Raw genomic sequence first — 12,112 nt, 5'->3', positions numbered from 1 at the left:
GTAGTTTAATCTAGTAGTGTCTAGTAGTTTAATCTAGTAGTGTCTAGTAGTTTAATCTAGTAGTGTCTAGTAGTATAATCTAGTAGTGTATCTAGTAGTATAATGTAGTAGTGTATCTAGTAGTATAATCTAGTGGTGTCTAGTAGTATAATCTAGTAGTGTCTAGTAGTATAATGTAGTAGTGTCTAGTAGTATAATCTAGTAGTGTCTACTAGTATAATCTAGTAGTGTCTACTAGTATAATGTAGTGTGTCTAGTAGTATAATGTAGTAGTGTGTCTAGTAGTATAATGTAGTAGTGTGTCTAGTAGTATAATGTAGTAGTGTGTCTAGTAGTATAATCTAGTAGTGTCTAGTAGTATAATCTAGTAGTGTCTAGTAGTATAATGTAGTAGTGTATCTAGTAGTGTGTCTAGTAGTATAATCTAGTAGTGTCTAGTAGTATAATCTAGTAGTGTCTAGTAGTATAATGTAGTAGTGTAATATCTAGTAGTGTCTAGTAGTATAATGTAGTAGTGTGTCTAGTAGTATAATGTAGTAGTGTCTAGTAGTATAATGTAGTAGTGTCTAGTAGTATAATCTAGTAGTGTCTAGTAGTATAATCTAGTAGTGTCTAGTAGTATAATCTAGTAGTGTCTAGTAGTATAATGTAGTAGTGTCTAGTAGTATAATGTAGTAGTGTATCTAGTAGTGTCTAGTAGTATCTAGTAGTATCTAGTAGTATAATCTAGTAGTGTATCTAGTAGTATAATCTAGTAGTGTATCTAGTAGTGTCTAGTAGTATAATCTAGTAGTGTCTAGTAGTATAATCTAGTAGTGTCTAGTAGTATAATCTAGTAGTGTCTAGTAGTATAATCTAGTAGTGTATCTAGTAGTATAATGTAGTAGTGTATCTAGTAGTATAATCTAGTGGTGTCTAGTAGTATAATCTAGTAGTGTCTAGTAGTATAATGTAGTAGTGTCTAGTAGTATAATCTAGTAGTGTCTACTAGTATAATCTAGTAGTGTCTACTAGTATAATGTAGTGTGTCTAGTAGTATAATGTAGTAGTGTGTCTAGTAGTATAATGTAGTAGTGTGTCTAGTAGTATAATGTAGTAGTGTCTAGTAGTATAATCTAGTAGTGTCTAGTAGTATAATGTAGTAGTGTATCTAGTAGTGTGTCTAGTAGTATAATCTAGTAGTGTCTAGTAGTATAATCTAGTAGTGTCTAGTAGTATAATGTAGTAGTGTAATATCTAGTAGTGTCTAGTAGTATAATGTAGTAGTGTGTCTAGTAGTATAATGTAGTAGTGTCTAGTAGTATAATGTAGTAGTGTCTAGTAGTATAATCTAGTAGTGTCTAGTAGTATAATGTAGTAGTGTCTAGTAGTATAATCTAGTAGTGTCTAGTAGTATAATGTAGTAGTGTCTAGTAGTATAATGTAGTAGTGTATCTAGTAGTGTCTAGTAGTATCTAGTAGTATCTAGTAGTATAATCTAGTAGTGTATCTAGTAGTATAATCTAGTAGTGTGTGTGTCTATTATCTCACCTGTCACCCCCTTATCAGTCCCCTACAGACCCAATCCAGACCGCATTGGCTGCCCTGTAACCCATCCGATTGTCATCGCCCCTCCTACAGCGCCGTTTGCAGCCGAGAATTCTCTCAATGTTCCTTGAAGGATGCGGCTGGAAACCGCGTGGATTGACCGCCTGTGACCGCCTGTGATCTCAACGATTTTCACTTCTCCACCCTGTGTAAGGGGACCCCCACACAGAGAGAGAGAATGAGCGACCACCGCTGCTGCTGTCTCGTGGATCTTTACCCGGACGAGCGGTAACAACCTGCAGACATCGCAACAGCAGCAGCACGGCCACGTTGGGCTGATGTCATCATCATCATCATCACCACGTGTGAAGCAGAGATACGCACACAGAGAGAGAGAGACACACACACACACGGGGAGAGACACACACACGGGGAGAGACACACACACGGGGAGAGACACACACACACACGCAGAGACACACACACACACGCAGAGACACACACACACGCAGAGACACACACAGAGACACACACGCAGAGAGAGACACGCAGAGACACACACACACACACGGGGAGACACACACACACACACGGGGAGACACACACACACACACGGGGAGACACACACACACACGCAGAGACACACACGCAGAGACACACACACACGCAGAGACACACACACACGCAGAGACACGCACACACGCAGAGACACGCACACACGCAGAGACACGCACACAGTGAGACACGCACACAGTGAGAGACGCACACAGAGAGAGACGCACACAGAGAGAGACGCACACAGAGAGAGACGCACACACACACAGAGAGAGAGAGACACAGAGAGAGAGAGAGACACACAGAGAGAGAGAGACACACAGAGAGAGAGAGACACACAGAGAGAGAGAGACACACAGAGAGAGAGAGACACACAGAGAGAGAGAGACACACAGAGAGAGAGAGACACACAGAGAGAGAGAGACACACAGAGAGAGAGACACGCAGAGAGAGAGAGACACGCAGAGAGAGAGACACACGCAGAAACAGAGACACACACGCAGAGACAGAGACACACACGCACACGCAGAGACAGAGACACACACACACGCAGAAACAGAGACACACACACACACGCAGAGACAGAGACACACACACACGCAGAAACAGAGACACACACACACACACGCAGAGACAGAGACACACACACACACACGCAGAGACAGAGACACACACACACACACACGCAGAGACAGAGACACACACACACACACACGCAGAGACAGAGACACACACACACACACACGCAGAGACAGAGACACACACACGGAGAGAGACACACACACGGAGAGAGACACACACACAGAGAGAGAGACACACACACAGAGAGAGAGACACACACACACACAGAGAGACACACACACAGAGGGAGAGACACACACACAGACACACATAGACACACACACATAGACACACACACACACATAGACACACACACACACATAGACACACACACACACATAGACACACACACATAGACACAAAAACAAAGATCCCCCATAAGGCCTTAACAGACTGTAGGGGCAAGTGCTGTCAGCGAGCACCTATGAAGGCCGGAACGGTGCACGAGGGGGTGGGTGGCCAGCACCACGCCCGACCGCCTTTGTCTCCCCAGTGGCGATGTTTACACACCGCACCAGGTACTCATTTGAGGCTGAGTCGACCTAGGGGAGGCCCGGGACCGGTTCAGATAATCGTCACTGGTGTTGGCCGTGAGCGGGAATCGAACCCGGGTCGCCAGGTTCATAGTGCAGCGTAGCGCTAACCGCTACACTATCGCTCCCCACCCACATAGACACACACACACACATAGACACAGAGAGAGAGACACAGAGAGAGAGACACAGAGAGAGAGACACAGAGAGAGAGACACAGAGAGAGAGACACAGAGAGAGAGACACAGAGAGAGAGACACAGAGAGAGAGACACAGAGAGAGAGACACAGAGAGAGAGACACAGAGAGAGAGACACAGAGAGAGAGACACAGAGAGAGAGACACAGAGAGAGAGACACAGAGAGAGAGACACAGAGAGAGAGACACAGAGAGAGAGACACAGAGAGAGAGACACACACAGAGAGAGACAAACACAGAGAGAGACAAACACAGAGAGAGACAAACACAGAGAGAGACAAACACAGAGAGAGACAAACACAGAGAGAGACAAACACAGAGAGAGACAAACACAGAGAGAGACAAACACAGAGAGAGACAAACACAGAGAGAGACAAACACAGAGAGAGACAAACACAGAGAGAGACAAACACAGAGAGAGACAAACACAGAGAGAGACAAACACAGAGAGAGACAAACACAGAGAGAGACAAACACAGGGAGAGACACACAGGGAGAGACACACAGGGAGAGACACACAGGGAGAGACACACAGGGAGAGACACACAGGGAGAGACACACAGGGAGAGACACACAGGGAGAGACACACAGGGAGAGACACACAGGGAGAGACACACAGGGAGAGACACACAGGGAGAGACACACAGGGAGAGACACACAGGGAGAGACACACAGGGAGAGACACACAGGGAGAGACACACAGGGAGAGACACACAGGGAGAGACACACAGGGAGAGACACACAGGGAGAGACACACAGGGAGAGACACACAGGGAGAGACACACAGGGAGAGACACACAGGGAGAGACACACAGGGAGAGACACACAGGGAGAGACACACAGGGAGAGACACACAGGGAGAGACACACAGGGAGAGACACACAGGGAGAGACACACAGGGAGAGACACACAGGGAGAGACACACAGGGAGAGACACACAGGGAGAGACACACAGGGAGAGACACACAGGGAGAGACACACAGGGAGAGACACACAGGGAGAGACACACAGGGAGAGACACACAGGGAGAGACACACAGGGAGAGACACACAGGGAGAGACACACAGGGAGAGACACACAGGGAGAGACACACAGGGAGAGACACACAGGGAGAGACACACAGGGAGAGACACACAGGGAGAGACACACAGGGAGAGACACACAGGGAGAGACACACAGGGAGAGACACACAGGGAGAGACACACAGGGAGAGACACACAGGGAGAGACACACAGGGAGAGACACACAGGGAGAGACACACAGGGAGAGACACACAGGGAGAGACACACAGGGAGAGACACACAGGGAGAGACACACAGGGAGAGACACACAGGGAGAGACACACAGGGAGAGACGCAGAGACACACGCAGAGACACACGCAGAGACACACGCAGAGACACACACGCAGAGACACACACGCAGAGACACACACGCAGAGACACACACGCAGAGACACACACGCAGAGACACACACGCAGAGACACACACGCAGAGACACACACGCAGAGACACACACGCAGAGACACACACGCAGAGACACACACGCAGAGACACACACGCAGAGACACACACGCAGAGACACACACGCAGAGACACACACGCAGAGACACACACGCAGAGACACACACGCAGAGACACACACGCAGAGACACACACGCAGAGACACACACGCAGAGACACACACGCAGAGACACACACGCAGAGACACACACGCAGAGACACACACGCAGAGACACACACGCAGAGACACACACGCAGAGACACACACGCAGAGACACACACGCAGAGACACACACGCAGAGACACACACGCAGAGACACACACGCAGAGACACACACGCAGAGACACACACGCAGAGACACAGACACACACGCAGAGACACAGACACACACGCAGAGACACAGACACACACGCAGAGACACAGACACACACACGCAGAGACACACACACACACGCAGAGACACACACACACACGCAGAGACACACACACAGAGACCCACACTAAAACTAAACTCTGTTATTGTCACCAGCTGTGTAAGGAGCCCCACTGAGCTAGTGCTGCTGTGTAGCTGCTCCATCAGACGAGCGGTACAGCCTGGACAACACAGCATAGCAGCTCAGCCACGTGGGCTGATATCATCACCACGTGGACATTCATAGCAACAGCATCATTCTCTCAACACAGAGACACACAGAGACACACAGAGACACACAGAGACACACAGAGACACACACACAGAGACACACACACAGAGACACACACACAGAGACCCACAGAGACACACAGAGACACACAGAGACACACAGAGACACACAGAGACACACAGAGACACACAGAGACACACAGAGACACACAGAGACACACAGAGACACACAGAGACACACAGAGACACACAGAGACACACAGAGACACACAGAGACACACAGAGACACACAGAGACACACACACAGAGACCCACACTAAAACTAAACTCTGTTTATGTCACCAGCTGTGTAAGGAACCCCACTGAGCTAGTGCTGCTGTGTAGCTGCTCCATCAGACGAGCGGTACAGCCTGCACAACACAGCATAGCAGCTCAGCCACGTGGGCTGATATCACATCACGTGGACATTCATAGCAACAGCATCATTCTCTCAACACAGAGACACACAGAGACACACAGAGACGCACAGAGACGCACAGAGACGCACAGAGACGCACAGAGACGCACAGAGACGCACAGAGACGCACAGAGACGCACAGAGACGCACAGAGACGCACAGAGACGCACAGAGACGCACAGAGACGCACAGAGACACACAGAGACACACAGAGACACACAGAGACACACAGAGACACACAGAGACACACAGAGACACACAGAGACACACAGAGACACACAGAGACACACAGAGACACACACACAGAGACCCACACTAAAACTAAACTCTGTTTATGTCACCAGCTGTGTAAGGAACCCCACTGAGCTAGTGCTGCTGTGTAGCTGCTCCATCAGACGAGTGGTACAGCCTGGACATCACAACACAGCATAGCAGCTCAGCCACGTGGGCTGACGTCATCGTCATCATCATCAAGTGTAAATGTCTAGCAACAGCTAAGTGCCTCTGAAGGCATGGGCGATGTTGATTCGGAGACGTGGAGGGGTGGAACGCGGAGACAGAATCCACGCAGCGACCAACACGGGGAGAGAGACTCAGACTCCAACATAGACAACAGGGTCCAGGGATCGAACCCACGACCTCCTGTATACCAGGCGAGGTAGTCAACATCTCCCTTGTGTGAGAGATGGAGACACAACAGGGTCCAGGGATCGAACCCACGACCTCCTGTAGACCAGGCGAGGTAGTCAACATCTCCCTTGTGAGAGATGGAGACACAACAGGGTCCAGGGATCGAACCCACGACCTCCTGTACACCAGGCGAGGTAGTCAACATCTCCCTTGTGAGAGAGAGACGCAGACACAACAGGGTCCAGGGATCGAACCCACGACCTCCTGTACACCAGGCGAGGTAGTCAACATTTCCCTTGAGAGAGAGAGACGCAGACACAACAGGGTCCAGGGATCGAACCCACGACCTCCTGTACACCAGGCGAGGTAATCAACATCTCCCTTGTGACCAGAGAGAGACGCAGACACAACAGGGTCCAGGGATCGAACCCACGACCTCCTGTACACCAGGCGAGGTAGTCAACACCTCCCTTGTGAGAGAGAGATGCAGACACAACAGGGTCCAGGGATCGAACCCACGACCTCCTGTACACCAGGCGAGGTAGTCAACATCTCCCTTGAGAGATAGAGAGATGCAGATACAACAGGGTCCAGGGATCGAACCCACGACCTCCTGTACCCCAGGCGAGGTAATCAACATCTCCCTTGTGACAGAGAGAGACGCAGACACAACAGGGTCCAGGGATCGAACCCACGACCTCCTGTAGACCAGGCGAGGTAGTCAACATCTCCCTTGGGAGAGAGACGCAGACACAACAGGGTCCAGGGATCGAACCCACGACCTCCTGTAGACCAGGCGAGGTAGTCAACATCTCCCTTGGGAGAGAGACGCAGACACAACAGGGTCCAGGGATCGAACCCACGACCTCCTGTAGACCTGGCGAGGTAGTCAACATCTCCCTTGTGAGAGAGAGAGACGCAGACACAACAGGGTCCAGGGATCGAACCCACGACCTCCTGTACACCAGGCGAGGTAGTCAACATCTCCCTTGTGAGAGAGAGAGACGCAGACACAACAGGGTCCAGGGATCGAACCCACGACCTCCTGTAGACCAGGCGAGGTAGTCAACATCTCCCTTGTGAGAGAGAGATGCAGACACAACAGGGTCCAGGGATCGAACCCACGACCTCCTGTATACCAATCGAGGTAGTCAACATCTCCCTTGAGAGAGACGCAGACACAACAGGGTCCAGGGATCGAACCCACGACCTCCTGTAGACCAGGCGAGGTAGTCAACATCTCCCTTGTGAGAGAGAGACGCAGACACAACAGGGTCCAGGGATCGAACCCATTGCATCCGCTCTGCTGCGTATTCAGGGCCTCGGCCAGTTTCATTCTATCTCCCGGAGTGGCAATTTCCTTCCCCATTTTAGATCCGCCTTCCTCCGAGCCCACAGGGAGACAAAGATCGCCGGTGTAGCCTCTGACGGGATGTTTGGGCAAGGGCTGTCAGTAGCGAGCAGCACCACCCACCCACCCCGCTCGCTCATTCACTCACCCACCCACTCGCTCATTCACTCACCCACCCACTCGCACATTCACCCACCCATCCACTCGCTCTTTCACCCACCCACCCACTCGCTCATTCACCCACCCACCCACTCGCTCATTCACCCACCCACCCACTCGCTCATTCACCCACCCACCCACTCGCTCATTCACCCACCCACCCACTCGCTCATTCACCCACCCACCCGCTCGCTCATTCACCCACCCACTCGCTCATTCACCCACCCACTCGCTCATTCACCCACCAACTCGCTCATTCACTCACCCACTCGCTCATTCACTCACCCGCTCGCTCGCTCATTCACCCACCCACTCGTTCGCTCATTCACCCACCCACCCACTCGCTCATTCACCCACCCACTCGTTCGCTCATTCACCCACCCGCTCGCTCGCTCATTCACCCACCCACTCGCTCATTCACCCACCCACTCGCTCATTCATTCACCCACCCGCTCGCTCATTCACCCACCCACTCGCTCATTCACCCACCCGCTCGCTCGCTCATTCACCCACCCACTCGCTCATTCACCCACCCACTCGCTCATTCATTCACCCACCCACTCGCTCATTCACCCACCCTCTCATTCATTCACCCACCCACTCGCTCATTCACCCACCCACTCGCTCGCTCATTCACCCACCCACTCGCTCATTCACCCACCCTCTCATTCATTCACCCACTCGCTCGCTCATTCACCCACCCACCCCGCTCGCTCATTCATCCACCCACTCATTCACCCACCCACTCGCTCGTTCACCCACCCTCTCGCTCGCTCATTCACCCTCTCGCTCGCTCATTCACCCTCTCGCTCGCTCATTCACCCTCTCGCTCGCTCAGTCACCCTCTCGCTCATTCATCCACTCACTCATTCACCCACCCACTCGCTCGCTCATTCACCCACCCACTCGCTCATTCACCTGCTCGCTCACTCATTCACCGACCCACTCATTCACCCACCCACTCGCTCATTCACCCACCCACCCGCTCGCTCATTCACCCACCCACTCGCTCGCTCATTCACCCACCCACTCGCTCATTCACCCACCCTTTCATTCATTCACCCACTCGCTCATTCACCCACCCACTCGCTCATTCACCCACCCACCCCGCTCGCTCATTCACTCACCCACCCGCTCGCTCATTCACCCACCCGCTCGCTCATTCACCCACCCACACATTCACCCACCCACATTCACCTACCCGCTCGCTCATTCACCCACCCACTCATTCACCCACCCGCTCGCTCGCTCATTCACCCACCCTCTCGCTCATTCATCCACTCACTCATTCACCCACCCACCCACTCGCTCGCTCATTCACCCACCCACTCATTCACCCATTCGCTCACTCACCCACCCACTAACTCACCCACCCACTCACCCACCCACTCACTCACTCACCCACCCACTAACTCACCCAGCCACCCACCCACCCACTCACTGGGCTGTTGGCCTGTTGGCCCGTTGGGCCGTTGGCCTGTTGACCTGCTGGCCCGTTGGCCTGCTGGGCTGTTGGCCTGTTGGCCCGTTGGCCTGCTGGGCTGTTGGCCTGTTGGGCTGTTGGCCTGTTGGGCTGTTGGCCTGTTGGCCCGTTGGCCTGCTGGGCTGTTGGCCTGTTGGGCTGTTGGCCTGTTGGCCCGTTGGCCTGTTGGCCCGTTGGCCTGCTGGGCTGTTGGCCTGTTGGGCTGTTGGCCTGTTGGCCCGTTGGCCTGCTGGCCCGTTGGCCTGCTGGGCTGTTGGCCTGTTGGGCCTCAGTGCTGTGCCGTAGCGAGCGGCACCCCGAGCAGGCCGGCGCTGTGACGCACACGAACGGGGCCACGTGACCAGCACCACGCCACGCCCGGCCGCCTTTGTCTCCCCCCCCCAATATTTACCCTGCACCGCTGCTACACCAGGCACTCATTTGAGGCCGAGTGGATCTAGGGGGAGAGATCCAACTCGTGTTTAAGAGCGGTGGGGGGTGGTGGTGGTGGTTGTTGGGGCTCGGAAATCCGCAGAACTTCCACGCAGAGCCAACCGTTTCCGGACGTTGACTCAACGTTGGCTTTCGAACGTCCGGTTCATTAATGTTCACTCGGCCAGCCACTCACTTGGTCACTCACTCACTCGGTCACTCACTCGCTAAGCCACTCACTCAGCCAGCCACTCACTCACTCAGCCAGCCGCTCACTCAGCCAGCCACTCAGCCACTCACTCGCTCAGCCACTCACTCACTCGGCCACTCACTCACTCACTAAGCCACTCAATCGGCCACTCACTCAGCCAGCCACTCACTCAGCCAGCCACTCACTCGCTCAGCCACTCACTCGCTCACTCGGCCACTCACTCACTCAGCCAGCCACTCAGCCAGCCACTCACTCAGCCAGCCACTCACTCACTCGGCCACTCACTCACTCGGCCACCCACTCACTCAGCAACTCAGCCACTCAGCCACTCACTCAGCCACTCGCTCACTCAGCCACTCACTCATCCACTCACTCACTCATCCACTCACTCACTCATCCACTCACTCACTCATCCACTCACTCATCCACTCACTCAGCCACTCACTCAGCCACTCACTCACTCACTCAGCCACTCACTCACTCAGCCACTCACTCACTCAGCTACTCACTTCCCCCCCCCCTCTCCCCCCCCCCCCTCTCCCTCCTCGTCCGTGCTGGTGGTGCAGGCAGCTGAGTTGGTGCTGACGTCTTCGCTCCATCCACCACTCCTCCACCCTCCCGTGTTGTAGTCACCACCACCACCTCTACCACAGTCACCACTCTACCACCACAGTCACCACCACCACCACCTCTACCACCACCTCTACCACCTCTACCACAGTCACCACCACCTCTACCACAGTCACCACCTCTACCCCTATCACCACCACCACCACCTCTACCACAGTCACCACCACCTCTACCACCACAGTCACCACCACCTCTACCACAGTCACCACTCTACCACAGTCACCACCACCTCTACCACCACCACCTCTACCACCACCACCACCTCTACCACCACCACCACCTCTACCACAGTCACCACCACCACCTCTACCACCTCTACCACCACCTCTACTACCACCACCACCTCTACCACCACCACCACCACCTCTACCACCACCACCACCACCTCTACCACCACCACCACCACCGTCACCACCACCTCTACCACTACCACCTCTCTACCACCGTCACCACCACTACCCCTATCACCAGCGTCACCACCACCTCTACCACCACCACCTCTCTACCACAGTCACCACCACCACAGTCACCACCACCACCTCTACCACCGCCACCACCACCACCACCACCACCACCGCCATGTCCGACGGCCCGCCCCGCGGCCTGCAGCTGGGCCTGGTGAGCAGCGCTGGTGGCTACCTCACGGCCGAGACGTTCGGCTTCAAGGTCACCGCCTCTGGCTCGTCCCTCAAGAAGAAGCAGACTTGGACGCTCGAGACGCTGCCTGGCACCACCACCGGCACCACCACCACCACCACCGGCACCGGTGTCACCGGCACCGGCGAATCGCCGGACGGCGGCGCCGTGAGCCTCCGCTCGCACCTGGGCCGCCTGCTGGGGGCGGATCGCGACGGGGCCGTGAGCGGCCAGGCCGAGGCCCCAGGCACGGCCACGGCCTGGGGCCTGCAGGCCAGGCCGGATGGACGCTGGGCCCTGCGGCACGCCCAGCACGGCCGCTACCTGGGAGGGTCAGCCGATCGTGTGAGGTGGGTGGGGGGGAGGTGGTGGGGGGGGGGGGGGTGGGGGGGGTGGGGTGGGGGGGTGGGGGGGGGGAGGGGGGGGGAGGGGGGGGGGTGGTGGGTGAAGTGTGGGTAGGGTGGTGAGTGGTGGTGAGTGGTGGTGGGTGGTGGTGTTGGTGAGTGGTGAGTGGTGGTGGTGGTGGTGGGTGGTGAGTGAGGTGGTGGTGGTGAGTGGTGTTGGTG

The 12,112-nt window shown here is 54.2% G+C and overlaps 1 protein-coding gene across 5 annotated transcripts in view; it reads left to right on the top strand.

The window, feature by feature from the left end:
- LOC116938094 (fascin-like) overlaps positions 1–12,112 on the top strand; it is a 69,500-nt gene that overhangs the window by 16,723 nt on the left and 40,665 nt on the right. For 3 of the 5 annotated variants that reach the window (XM_076064782.1, XM_076064784.1, XM_076064785.1), the window contains exon 2: positions 10,847–11,896. In XM_076064782.1, the coding sequence (XP_075920897.1) occupies positions 11,490–11,896 (407 nt within the window). In that variant the 5' untranslated portion in view covers positions 10,847–11,489. Of the gene's footprint in view, positions 1–1,741; positions 1,816–10,846; positions 11,897–12,112 lie in introns of those variants that run through there. The other 2 variants (XM_076064783.1, XM_076064786.1) reach the window with 2 other exon arrangements.

The sequence above is a fragment of the Petromyzon marinus genome, unplaced genomic scaffold (assembly GCF_048934315.1).
Source record: "Petromyzon marinus isolate PM22_M1 ecotype Great Lakes invasive population unplaced genomic scaffold, UKy_Petmar_22M1.pri1.0 PM_Scaffold_72, whole genome shotgun sequence".
Taxonomy (NCBI): domain Eukaryota; kingdom Metazoa; phylum Chordata; class Hyperoartia; order Petromyzontiformes; family Petromyzontidae; genus Petromyzon; species Petromyzon marinus.
This window is presented reverse-complemented; position numbering and strand designations above follow the sequence as displayed.